At 40.3% G+C, this 14,214-nt stretch overlaps 1 protein-coding gene across 2 annotated transcripts in view; it reads left to right on the forward strand.

Moving 5' to 3' along the window:
- Positions 1–3,967: 3,967 nt before the first annotated feature.
- Positions 3,968–14,214, forward strand: part of TSPAN13 (tetraspanin 13) — a 32,211-nt gene continuing 21,964 nt past the window's right edge. The window contains exon 1 of one of the 2 annotated variants that reach the window (XM_043589030.1): positions 3,968–4,145. In XM_043589030.1, the coding sequence (XP_043444965.1) occupies positions 4,083–4,145 (63 nt within the window). In that variant the 5' untranslated portion in view covers positions 3,968–4,082. The remainder of the gene's footprint in view (positions 4,146–14,214) is intronic. The other variant, XM_043589027.1, reaches the window with a different exon arrangement.

The raw sequence follows: 14,214 nt of genomic DNA on the forward strand, positions 1-14,214 counted from the left end.
CATTTCATGTACATTTTTTCCAATAATCTTGATCTTTCTGCTGAAATTCTCCATATGTTCCTGCATGTTTTCCACTGAATCTTTAACACATTTATCATGTTTAGTTTTCAGGACTTGTCTGAAAATTTGAACATCAGGATCATCTCTGGGCCTGATTCTATGGATCAGGTTTTCTTTTGACCATAAGCCAAATTTTTTTGATTATCCACACCTTTCATAATTTTTGATTGTGTGTCACAGAGTGTATATAAAAGAACTGTTGAGAATGTATTAAATGATACAGGCCTTATTCTATCAGGCTGCTATGCTGGGTGCCTACCTCGACAGAAGAAAAAATACAGGTTTAATTAGATTCAGTCAGCATTGGCTTCAAATCTTTTGATCAAGACCTTTTTTCTACAGGAAGGAAGTCTGAATGGAGAACGCTTTGTACTTTGTGCTCAGTCACCAGCTTTCTGAGCCTTGGAAGTTCTCTGTTTTATAACCTGGCTGCTGCCATTTTGTCTGCTGTGGAGTGGTCTTTGTTCTCCAGTCATGTTCTCTGCTTTCAGTCATGTCTTTGTAAGATCTCTCCTTATCCTGCTGTTCTATTTCAGGCATGGAGGATTCTTACAATATATCATAGGGGGATTTCTCTCTTCTACCCCCTTAGCCTTGAGTAGCCAATGCCTTGGATTAGGTCAAGAGTCAGATTGCTCCACAGGGGTCTTTCTCGTCTTGCCCATCCTGATCCAGCTGTTAACCACTTTCTTATATTTGGGGAAGATCTGTGAACCTTGAGATAGTTGGGGAAGGAGTACTCTTCTCTGACCACAGACTTTGAAACTTGTAACCCCTGTACTAAGTGAAGGTTCATGGGTTAAATCTGGCAAGCAATCAGAGACTCACTCTGTAGCTGGAGCCCCCTGGATTATACACTGTCACACCAGTTCACACATGGGCAATAAAACGTGGTTAAAAGACCACCTCATTTCTCTTTGTCCCTCTCTATGCAGTCTTCTTTCTACAGCCAACCCACACAAGATAATGGCAACTGTGAACTTTTCTTCCTAAGACTGTCTTATTACTTCCCGGATTTTCGTTCTTTTAGATGTCTTTAGGTCTTCAATTCTCTGACAGTTTTTGTTGTTGTTGTTGTTGTTTTGTTTTGTTTTAAACTGTGAATTTGTAACATATCTGGCTCATTCTTATTGGGATGGAAATAAGTGGTCTTTTATAAATCCTAAGGAGAAATTCATCATGTTCACTACCTCCCACCCTCCTCCCAATTCGCAGTAGTTCCTCGGTTTTCCCCATCAAAGCCCATAAATCCTATGAGGCAATGCTTCTACCACTACAGCTCTTGCCCGGCTTCTGTAATTGTTCCCTAAATTCCCCTTTAGGGAATTCATAACTACCCATTCTTGCTAGAGCTGAGCTGCTCCATTATTTTTTCTTGGCTTCCTTTAACTTTGTCCACGCTTTAAAAAATAATCTCTTTATTAAACTCTTTTCAATTATGCTATTTGAATGAACTATATCCTTCCTGCTGGACCCCTAACCAATAGGTGGCATTTCGCTGAGATAAAGAAAGAGATTCAGCCCACAGGGAGATAGTAGAAGATATTATGAAGGAGACAAAAAAAAGAGTTGCCATGACTGGGGGGAGCAATGAAGTGGTACAATATTGGTGGCCTCCAGGAATGAGAAGTGGATGAACCCATCTCCTCGCTCGGACTTCTTTAGTAAGTTTTTGGCTTTTACAGTGGAAGTCTGAGCAGCATTGTATTGTTTGGGTTGGATGGTCATTTTCTAGAGTGATTTTTTGGAATACTTCGGGGTGTGCAGAAAAGATTAATGTGGAATACAAAAGCAAAAGAATCAATGGAGCCTTCTTGGTGTGGTGGGATTTGGGGAAGTAAGGAGAGCTTAGAAGACAGAGCAGGAAATTCCAAGAACACTAACTATTTCAACTAATTGCAGTGTTCTACTTAACATATGTTTTAGGGCCACCTGGGTGGTTCAGTGGGTTAAGTGTGGGACTCTTGATTTTGGCTCAGGTCATGATCCCAGCATTCCATTTGTGAGTGCTGACAGCATGGGGCCTGCTTTGGATCCTCTCCCTCTCCCTCTGTTCCCCTCTAATAAATAAATAAACTTTAAAAAATCCATATATTTAGCATTTGCTATCACATAATTTACTCACTATGAACCTTTAGGTTCCATATAAATATCTGAACATTTCTTTATAAGAACCTGTTTTGGTAGATGGTACTATGAAACAACCAAGCCTTTACTGGCTTAGCTTAGGTGCCTGGAACACAGTAGGCATTAGAAAACTATTAGTCTTGGGGTGGCTGGGTGGCTCAGTCAATTAAGTATCTGACTTCAGATCAGGTCGTCTGTGGGTTCCAGCCCTGCCTCAGGCTCTGTGCTGACAGCTCAGAGCCTGGAGCCTGTTTCAGATTCTGTGTCTCCCTCTCTCTGCACCTCCCCTGCTTGTGCTCTCTCTCTCTCTCTCTTTTTTTTTTTTTAATTTTTTTTAATTTTTTAATTTTTTTTAACGTTTTTGAGACAGAGAGACAGAGCATGAACAGGGGAGGGGCAGAGAGAGAGGGAGACACAGAATCTGAAACAGGCTGCAGGCTCTGAGCTGTCAGCACAGAGCCCGACGCGGGGCTCAAACTCACGGACCATGAGATCATGACCTGAGCCGAAGTCGGACGCTTAACCGACCGAGCCACCCAGGCGCTCCTCTCTCTTTCAAAAATAAATAAACATTAAAAGAAAAAAGCCTATTAGATCTACTAATACTGGCCTACACTTATTGAGCACTTACTTTGTGCCAGGCACTGTGCAAAAAAGTGCTTAACATAATATCTCAATTTATAGGTGAGAAATCTGAGGATACAAGATGCATTTCCGCAGTAGACAGTCAATAAAGTGATAATGGACTGACTTGAGGTGAAGACTGTATCATTTAAATATTTTTCACAGGGGCGCCTGGGTGGCGCAGTCGGTTAAGCGTCCGACTTCAGCCAGGTCACGATCTCGCGGTCCGTGAGTTCAAGCCCTGCGTCAGGCTCTGGGCTGATGGCTCAGAGCCTGGAGCCTGTTTCTGATTCTGTGTCTCCCTCTCTCTGCCCCTCCCCCGTTCATGCTCTGTCTCTCTCTGTCCCAAAAATAAATAAAAAACGTTGAAAAAAAAATTTAAAAAAAAAATAAATATTTTTCACAATTTTTATTTGGGAAAAAAAGAAAAAATTATTGATATTTAGTATTGAAAGACAAAAGTAATCTCTCCTGATTTTCTCTGGCATGCACGTATTCATAGTTTATCAATATTTGCAAATTCCTGTAGGATAAATTTGACGTGACAGGAGTCACATTTATGGGCCATGTACTGTACCTACTTTCCTAGAGAAGCCGAGAATTCGCTCTCTCCTTTTATTCCTTCCCTTGTTTCCTTCCTTTTATTTTCCCCCACTTCATTCTCTCTTTTAAATCATTCACATTCGTTTATTTATTTCTCCATTTATTCCTGCCTTCCTTCAAACAAGGCCAGGTGCTTAATTTAAAAATCTCGTTCAAAATGGTGCCACGTCATCCACCAGGGCCAAGAACCGAGAGGTGCTGTCATATTTCTCCCTGCCAGCGTGGATCTCCGTCGAGCCCCGCCCTCTTCTCCTCACCTGCTCCCCAGGAAACGACAGGGAGGCCGCTGTCACACGGTCTGGCCTCGAGCTAGGTCCCCTACGGCCTCCACCCCCTCCCCCTCGGCCCCGGGCCGTCTAGCCTCTCCCGGCTGCCGGCAGGCGGAGCGCATTTATTTGCATATTTCTACCTTTGTTCCCTGCCGGCGGCCAATCAGCGCGCGGGGCGAGGCGGGGGTGCTGGGCGGGGCTCGGGCTCAGGCTCCAGCTGCTGCGGCTGCAGGTTCCAGAGCGGGTTCGAGCCGCGGCGGGCGCTCAGCGCACTGCAGCCGCAGCCCAGGCCTCCCACCCCGGCCTCGGCCAGGCCTCAAAGGCAAGGACAAAGAGGCTGTGCCGGAGGCTCCGCCCGAGCCTCGTTTACCTGCGGTTTCGGCAACCACAGGCTCCAAGATGGTTTGCGGGGGCTTCGCGTGTTCCAAGAACTGCCTGTGCGCTCTCAACCTGCTGTACACAGTGAGTACCCTGAACCGGTTCCTCCCCGCCTGCGGGCTTTGCACCTGCTCGGTTGCTCCTTGGTTCCCCTGCCTGACCAGTGACTCTGACTTCATTCCGCACCCCTTCCCGTCTTCCCACGCTCTGCGCGCCCCTGACCTCACCATCACTCCCCGCCGGAGACCAGGAGCCGGCTCTTGTCGCAGTCTCTTCCTTTCCCTCATTGTGAAGCCGCCGTCTTTCTGGCTCACTGGCCGCGTCTCTGCCACATTGCTCTACCCCGCCCCCTCACCCACCGCCTTGTTTTTCTGTCGTTTGACCAGACCTTTCCACTTTCCCATCCCTATCCCTTCTGATACTCGCTCCTGGCTTCCAACCCCGTCTGGGGCGGGTTTGGAGGCGGGAGAGCAGCCTCAGGTTTGGGGACAGTTTTGCAAAAATAGCGTGATCTGAAACTGACAAGGCGGCATATGGATGGTGTGCATCTTGGTTAGCTCTCCGTGCTCTTGTGATTTAAATTGAGGTCACCGAGTAGGTTCACAGGATATCCGCAGCTTCCGAAGTTTGTTTCGTGCTTACATAAAGGGATGTCTTTTTTTTTTTTTTTTTGTCAGTTTGTTCATACTGGATGCTTTTTCCATGTGGTCTCCCGATTTATTAATATCCTAACTCCATTTTAAGCAAAATCCTCCAGTAAATAAGCAAGCCTCCACCCAAGTCATTCCTTTCTCTGCTAATAAGCTTGGGCCTTTTAGTTTTAATGGTGCAGTCTACCTCTGTGATTTTTGAGGTGCAATTCTGGGCGAATGGAGAATGGGAGAGCAGTTGCCTTTATTGATTGCCTATCACAGCCCAGGTCTTCATTCATGATTTCATTCCTCATTCTGACAGCCATCTGAGGCAAGGGGCATTGTGTAAATCTTAAACATAAGATAACAGACCAAAAAGGGTTTTAATAAGTTGGCAAGTCAGGAATAGAACCTACGCTGTGAGATCCAGATCTTTCCAAAGGCTTCTCTCCCAGGTGGAAGAAACTTCCTCTTCTGTCATCATCCCTCCATCATAGTCTATCTCCCTTCTATAAATACACCTGCTGGTTTGCAGCACCCACCCTGAAAACAAACCCAGTTCTCCTGTATTAGCAGCAAGCTAGGCCATCTGTGCAAGCTTAGGTTACATCCTAGGAATGGAGAGGCTGCCTTGTGGTCACCAACAGGAGAGAGAGGCTGGATTGGTTTACCATTAATGTTCCTTTGTACATGAACATGCTTGCAAAGCTTTGAAGGCGAGACAGTGGAATCAAGTTTGCTTTTCTGGTTAGTTAGTAGGAATCTAATCAACATGGTCACAGATAGTAGACTCGGGAGAAAAATTGTAAAACACCTGGTGATTCAGCTCCTTGTAATTGGAGAACCATGTCAAGTTTCAGACCAAAATTCACCTTTGTCTTGCTTGAAGCATGCTTATCTTATTGACTGTATATTAAGTAAGTGCTGACCAATTCTCCAGGTATTTTCTTTTCTTAGCATGAATGGCCTGCTATTCAAATTCATCATTTTGTGCCCTGACTTTCGCACTCTCCCCATGATTTGGTCACCTGTTCCCCAGACACTTAGTCTTATAATATCTGCTTACACACAGTAGAAAGTCTACTTTGCATGCTTACTTGGCTGTGGGGTCTATATAAACTAATGTGCAATCTATGTATGTATATCTATATCTATATATCTATACACACATATATATGTATAATATATATTATATATACATGTTAAGAGACAAGTTATTTTTAAGTCTAGTTGTTTTCAAGATATGTCACTTTTGGTTGTATTTAGTGTGTATCAGGAAAGCAAGGAGAAAGGTGATCTAAAGGAACATTTTAAGATTTTTATATCTATTCCAACTTATTGGCCTTCAGAATGCATTCTATTGATTTTTAATAGTTATGTAGTAAACCTTAATTAGAAGTCACAAGGCTATATAATAGTTAGCACCCTATTAAATCCTAGACTTTTTAGATAGAACGGGTATTTCTTAAGATGAATTAGCGTCTACTCTTTATGCATTGTGAACAAGCTTAAGTAAGTTCAGCAGTTTAAATTGGAGGTGAATGAGACTTACAAGTTGGACCAGGTCTTAAATAGATGCTGACAATAGCCACTACTATTATTTAGATTCCATATCTTCCTTGGAACATTTTAAGATGAGAAATGTGAAGTAGTTAGGATTGAGGATTGAGGTTGAGGGTGGATTGAGGGTGAAGGATTGAGGGTGAAGACTGAGGAGACATTTCCTTCTAAGGTGGAACTAGGTGGACCTTTCATGGGTTCCAATCCCACCAGGGTAACTACCTCTAAAATAGGCGCAAAGTTGCAGGATGAGTCTGAGATCATTCCTGAAAGTGTTAGTAAGATCAGGATTGCATACGGGAGTGGCAGGTGTAAAGGCCATGGCCTGCTTTTTTGTTGAAGCATTTTCTTGAGGAACTTAGGACTCTACAAGCCCAACTGTCCACATGCTCAAGTGGCCTGCTGGTGAGCCTAAATTGAGAGCAGAATTCATGATCAGACCAGAATGCATGTCACTAAAATAGCTTGGAAGGAACTTCCCCTGAACCTGTCTTGGACTTCTGATCACTAGCCAACGGAACAACAGTTGATTTTTGTTGTTATTTATGGTTGGGTCATTTTAAATCAATAGGATCCCTAGCCTTGAATAAGTTTAAGTTAGTGTAGTGAATATAAACTGTTTACAGATATGGTAGGAAGAGGAGAAGCCGAGTTCTCTTCCCTGCATTTTCATGGTGTTATGAGAAAAAGAAAGGCTTGCTTCAGAACTTCGTATTAAAGTAACTGAACATTTCTTCACTCAGTAAATATTTATTTATTTATTTATAACAGGCACTGTTCTCAGCCTGAGAAGACAGCAGTGAACCAAACTGGGCTTTAAAATTAATGTGCTTTGTGAAGCCTCGTTTTTTAAAATGTACTTTTTTTCCGTATGACCTCAGGAGCTTTGTTCAGTGAATAAATTTGCCTCGTGTATATCCCGCTGAGAACACTGAGAGGTAATAAACACATACAAAGGCAAATACCAATTCTGTGAAAACAGGATGTAATTGGGAATCGTGAAGTGGGAAAACTAAATGTGATATAAGGGAGGGACTGACGTTAGCTGACGTAAAATTTAGGACTAGGAGACATCTTTGTGGATTAGAAAAGTGGGAAGGGAAGAAGCTGTAATAGAGTCAGGGGAAACATAGAAAGAGTGTGAAACCTTTTCATACTGCTTAGGATATAAATGCAAATGAGAGCTACTTTGGGAAAATGGTCTATTTTATTTTTCATGGTTTATTAGAAAATAATTTTGGTTGGAAATGTTCTGACAAATCATGAAAAACAACTTTTTTTAAATTATAAGGGGCGCCTGGGTGGCTTGGTCAGTTGAGCGTCCAACTCGGCTCAAGTCATGATCTCGGGGTTCTTGACTTTGAGGCCCACTTCCGGCTGGGCTTGCTGCTGACAGTGCAGATCTCGCTTCTGTTCCTCTTTCCCCCTGTCTCTACCCCTCCCCCGCTTATGCACTCAAAAATAAATAATTTAAAAAAATATATAATTATACTTCTGATTTATGGGGAATTTTCAGAATATGAAATAAATGTTATACTAAAATATGTTAACATTTAGAAGATTTATAATTTATCTCCTTGTGCTTCCTAAACAGAGAAGAAGAGGCTTGAAGGAGTTGTGCTAACTTTCAATATATATATAATATATATAAAATACACATGCACATGTATGAATAGTTTTAATTGAGAATGTAAAGAACATAAATAACTAATCTTAAAATGAGAAATGTCATCTCAGGAGTTTGTTTCTTTTTCCATATTCATTCTTTAAATTCTTTCCAAGTTTGTTTTATTGATTTCTTTTATTTTTTGCAATTTTTTTCCCCTATACCTTTGGTTGCTTTGGGAAAAATCTCCATACAGCATCAAAAATTATACTGATTTACATCCATTCTAAGAGCCTGAATTATAATGATTTACCTCTTTCTCTCTCGGAAATTGGATTGTCTTAAAATAGATAAAACATACCATATTTATAGATAAAAAATATATCTATACAGTCTATAGGGAGAAAAAGAATTGGATTCAGGAAGAGAACGTAAGTCTAAATACCAACTCTACAACTTGCTTGCAATTTATCGTTGGGCAAACAGCTCACTTTATTTGAGCTTCAGTTTTTCCATTTATAAACTGGTGATGATATTTTTCACTCTTCCCAATGAGTTTTTAGGATAAAATGGAAAAATGTGGGCAAACGCTTTGGATGTACTACAGAAAGCCAAAAAAAAAAAAAAAAAAAAAAAAAAGTTGTTTCAGCCTCAAGTGGAAAAAGTTTATTTTAAATTTCTGAATTACAAACCTGCGTGTGATGATGAAAATATTTTTAGGCTATTGGGGTTTCTAACACTTAAGGGTAGTTAGTGTTGACTCAAGCAGACTCTATGGAGGCATGAGTTCATGGCCTGAAAATAGTAATGTTAATCTTTCAGTTGTAGGGAAAAAATGATGGAAGCACAGTAGGTGTAAATATGGAATGATTAACCTGTGTATTTTTTTTTTTTTTTAGTCACTCTGGTCATTAGGGTGCTGGAAAACTATAATTTTGTTCAGTCTTAACTCTAAAATAAATGCCACCAGCACTGCAGCCAAAGAAAAACCTATGTATTGCTGTTACTTTCAAATGGTGACACTTGTCATTTTTCAAAATTCGGAGCGTCAGTTTTCAAATTATTCCTGTTTCATATTTTAATGTGTGGTTAGGTGTATGTGATTTTTCCCTGTGTTCCTGTTCACACTGCTGAATGAATTTAAAATGGTTACGTGGTTGCTGAATATTTTCTTGCGTTTTGAATTTAAAAATGATTCACTGTTGACAAAACCTGAGATTTTTCACATGATGCTGTTGTGCTGATATTTATAGTCTGCCTTTGTGCAAAATGCGTTTGTAAAATTTCCCAACTTGCGATTTAAAAATGGTAACCCAAATGTGCTATTTATGCCATTTCTCACTTGAAGTGAGGTTATTGACTTTCGTAAAGTTTAACAACATGAGTCAAGAGGCATTGCAAAAAAAGAAACAATTCATTTCGGGAAAAATTGCATTTCAGCCCAAATTCGAAAAGTGAGGTTTGAGTATGTCAGTGGCTTGATTTACACACAGTTTTAAGTGGTTTAAAAATGGGCTATTATCACTTCGAACACATTTGGATTACTGGTGAAGGCAGGTTAGGTTTAGATACTCTTCCTTCACCTGAATTTATCCTCCCAATTATTTTATGGCTGTGAAATGAATGACCCAAACCCATTTGTGATAATAGAGGAAAACTCTTAGTGAAATCAACCCAAATTCTTTAACACTCCATTCAAGATGTTTCCCCACCCACCCCTCCTGTCTGCATCCCTTTACATATTCCAGCCACACAGAATTCCCCACACAAAATGCCCTTTGTTGCCTTTCCATCTTTGCTGATCCCCTGCCCTCAACCTATAGTACCTTGCCCTGTCTTTGTAAAGTTACTCGAATAAAGCCTCATTTCTTTTCAAAGGCGTTGTTTCCTTAAATTTTTCCTTGGGTATCTTAATACTTGAGTGCCACTCCAGACTAATTCAGTCAGATCCAGGAGAGAGGGAAGGCATGTGATTGTTTTTTTAAACCTTTTTAAAACTTCCTGCCTAATTCTAAATTACACTGAAGGCTGAGAGTCAGTAATGTAAGATTTTGTTTTACTCTGTCTTTGCCCTTGACCATACCTACTCTCCATATTGTAGATTGCTTTGTGTTTGCTATTTACCCCAGCTAACTATTAACCGTTTGTTGTTGTTGTTGTTGTTGGCAGAGATCATCGCTTTCCCTTTGTTGGATCCTTCAGTGTGTAGCATTTTCTTTTTTTAAAACACAGAGGCTGGCTATACTCTTCAAATACTTCTTGAATCGAATTGAGAGAATTGGCTGCCCCCTTTTCACCAGGAGTAAAACATACCTAATGAAAACTTCATAAAAATGATAATTTGATCAAAATTAAATCTAGAAGACAGCCAAATATTTTAAAATGTGGAAGTTAGCATTGGGTTACAAAATAATATTAAGTAGGCATTACATTTATATATCCAATGTAGAATCTAATGTGTTTCTTGAAATACTCTTTTTTCCTCTACTGTTGGCCAACCTTTCATATACTACTACTCAGGTTTTCCTGTAATGTTTCCCATGAACAAATCCACTTCCTCTAAAATTGGACTGTAAATCATAGTTGGCTAGGGATTTCACATTACTAGTCTAATATACCGTTAGTCTAATATAAATACAAGATGAAACCAAATAATTTTCTTTCCTTTATTCATTCCAATAATAAATACCAACTGAGGATCAAGAGCAGTGAACAAAACAAACCGAAATGTGCTGCCTTTATTGGTCTTTTATTTATGGGACAAAGTTAGATGATAAATAAGTAAATACATTATATATCTTATGAGAAGGTAGGCAAGTGCTGTGGAGAAAAATGGAGTAAGAGGAATGAAGAGTGGTGAGGCAGTGGATAGATACGGGAGGATAAGTACATATTTAATATATGGCCAGGATTAGTCTGCTTGGGAAGACAGCACTGGAGTAAAGATTTGAAAGTGATGAAACACAAATAGGAAATAGGAAGTGATGAAAGTGATGAAAGACAAAGAGGAAAAGTGTTTCAGATGGATGGAACTTTGAAAAAGATCCACTAAGAGGAGTATTCCTGGTTTATGTAAGGGACAGAGACGAGTCCATTGTGACTGGGACAGAATGAGCCAGGTGTGGAGTGGTACAGGATGTGAGTTAGAGAAGGTCTGAGGTGAAGATTGTGAAGGGCCTTGAGAACCCTGGAAGGATGAGAGCTTTTATGCAGAATGAAATGGGCAGCCATTGGTAGCTTTGGGCCTAATTTTCATTTAAAAGATTGTCTGGCTACTGAATTGGGAATAGATGATAGAGGGCAACAATGGAAGCAGTGAGATCATATGTAAGGTTACTGCAGTAATTCAGGCGAGAGGTGTACCAGTATAATATCAATGGAACAACATTATTTTCTGATGGTTTGGAATGAGGTGTGAGAGAAAGAGAGGAGTCATGGATTACTCATGATTTATGGCTTAAGCCACTGTAAAGAGGGATCTTCTATTAATAGGAATGGAAAGACTGTGGGTGGAGAAAGCTTTGGGAGGAAAATAAGGGGTTCAGTATTAGATATGATTGGCCAATCAGATACCCAAATGGAGATGTCAGGTAGCAGTTAGACTACCAACAGTGCAGTTCAGGGGAGAAAAGTAGCTGGAAGTTTAAATCCTGGGAGCCATCAACATAGAGAATGGTAGTTAGAGATTATATTGGATGACGTCCACAAGTTAGTGAGGTTAGAGGGAGAATAGCAGTTATCTGTGGATTCATCCAGGGGCACTCCTAGTAAGAGTTTCAGGAGCCAGGAAAGAAGCCAGAAAAGGTAAGAGGAAAACCTGGTAGAGGTTGGTGTCCTAGAAACCAAGTGCAAATCTTTTTAAGGAGACAGAATTGAACATCTGTGTCAAATGCTGTTAAGTAAGATGAGGACTAAGACTTGATTCTAGAATTGATCAGTGGAATCATTGGAAAGAGCAATTGCCCTCCTCCTTTTCATATGATCAACTTTGTACCTCTCAGCAGTATGGGCAAGGTCCTAATCACTTTTCCTTTCCTGGGTGCCCAACACAGCCTTGACATATAGTTGACATTTAGTTAATTGAATGAAGGAGTCAGTTCAGGGCTCTTGCTTCCATAACTCTATTTCTTGTCTGCCAGAACTGCTCCAGAGAAGGAAGGGGTAGGATACAGTTGGAACTTGGTTGGCAGCCATGAGCGCCGCCTCAAACTGTGATCCTTGGAACATGCTAAGTCAGGATCCCTTACCTTTGATACCTTCTATATCATTTCTTAGCAGATATTATATAATAAGTATATGTTATTTTGTGCCTGGTAAGTATAAAATCTGCTTGGCACCAGGGAGAACATAAGGAAGAAAAATATGTGACAAATGCACTTCAGGCTTCTTTGTGTCATTTGAAGAATGAAAATGACACAAAGAACTGAGGTCTTGGCTTCAACACTAAATGTCTGGGTATTTAGCAATATCTAGATTATTTATAGAATCTTCAGATTTCTATCCAGATGTTTGGCATGGTAGAAACACATGCTTGATCATCCATAGCTGAATTGTTCTTCAGTTTTCCACATTAGGCAGAAGTTCAGAGGGAGAATTGAGCGTTCAAGTGTAATTGCTCATTGTGAATGTTGAAGCATGTACAGGGAAGACAGTCTGGGGCCTTTGCTTTCTTTATATGTCTGGGTGGTGGGTACGTTTTGGTGGTATAGTCCCTCTGAACCTTATTACTGTTTTGAATTTCTTATCCTCTGCTACCATCACAACCTCTCTCCTGTTTCAGTGCTGACAAACCATTTTTGAATAATTTAACTACAGAATCGAATCCAGTCATTTTCAAATGTTCTATCTTCCTTTTTCATCCTTAAAGCAGTTCACTTACATAGAATTCAGATGCTAAAAAAATGCAGAAGTAACTAGAAATATTTTGGAAACAATTCACATTTTTTCTTTGCATCTCATTTTGAAATGTGGATATTTGATGAAACAATGAAAATCTTTTTTATAGCTTATATAGAGAAAGGATAATCTGGAACATCATTAAGCTAAATTTCTTTTCTCCCAAATACTGTATTGGTTAGGGACTAAGCATTTGCCTGTCCTTAAAACATAATGAGTGCTATCATGAGCTCTTTCTCATTCAGCAGTGTATTTTAAGTACCTCTTCTGTACCAGGCACTTAGCCAGGTGCTAGGAATATCAGAAAAACATGTGCCTTGCTTGTGTGGCACTTAAAGTTATAGAAGGCTCATTGGAAGAATTGGAAGTATGGCTGGAGGTGGGGAATAGTGGCCAATGAATTACCTCCAGTGGTAATTCAGGCTCTGCACATCCTTGGATTTGTTAGCCTGGGATTTGGACTTTATTCTAAGATTAGAGGCAAAAGATAGCTGGCCTGAGAATGGCCTGATATTGCTGGCTTTAAAAAAGGACCAAAGACCACTGTATTAGCAATAGGTAATAGAAACCCAGCTACTGCTGCTTAAAATAGTAAGCTTTGTTATTTTCATGTAGTAAGATGTCCAGAAGCAGGTAGTCCAGAGCAGGGGCACAATTCAAGGATCTTATCAGGCATCAGTCTTCATTGTTTTCCTGCCCTACCAGCCTTGGCATGTAACTTTCTTCCTTTTCACCAAGTTACATCAGCAACTCCAGGCATTATGATTTGTTCCATTCCAGAACAAGAATGATACTGTAAAATGCTTTTCCTTGGAAAGGTGTGTCTTTTTTTGAGACAATTTTATTGAGGTATTATTTGCATATCATGAGCTGCCCATATTTACAGTATAGAGTTGATAAGTTTTGAAATATACCTGTGAACCCATTGCTACATTCAAGACCTTGAACATATCTATTACCCCTCACAGTTTGCTTATCCTCCTTTGTAAACCCTCTCTCCTGCTGCACAACCCCTGCTCCCCATGTGCAAGCAACCACTCACCTGCTCAGTAGTAAAATTTAGGCCGGAGTTAAATTTGGTAATTCTCAAGAGCGTGTTTGCACAAAGAAAATGCTGTGGACATTTTTCTGGATCATTGATTTACCTTCTTGTTTTGTCCTTAAAGAGTTTTTGGGAGGGAGGTGTTTTCAGCTAAAAAGGAAGGGCTCATTTTTTTTAAAAGCCTACATTCAAGGTGAATGATTTAGTCTAGGTAGGGAAAGTGGTCTCAATTGTGAAGGCAAAGTCTCTACAAGTATAGAGGTATGAAAAAACTTATGATAAACATTTGCAAGATGAAGCTTGTATTAACCAGAATTCTTGATGGGTTATAGATGAGCTTTAAAGACTACATTGATGAGAGAGCACAAATTCTTGAAATAATACATAGAATTGGGACATCCAGTAGTTGGATTGTCA

Source organism: Prionailurus bengalensis, chromosome A2, assembly GCF_016509475.1.
Source record: "Prionailurus bengalensis isolate Pbe53 chromosome A2, Fcat_Pben_1.1_paternal_pri, whole genome shotgun sequence".
Classification (NCBI taxonomy): domain Eukaryota; kingdom Metazoa; phylum Chordata; class Mammalia; order Carnivora; family Felidae; genus Prionailurus; species Prionailurus bengalensis.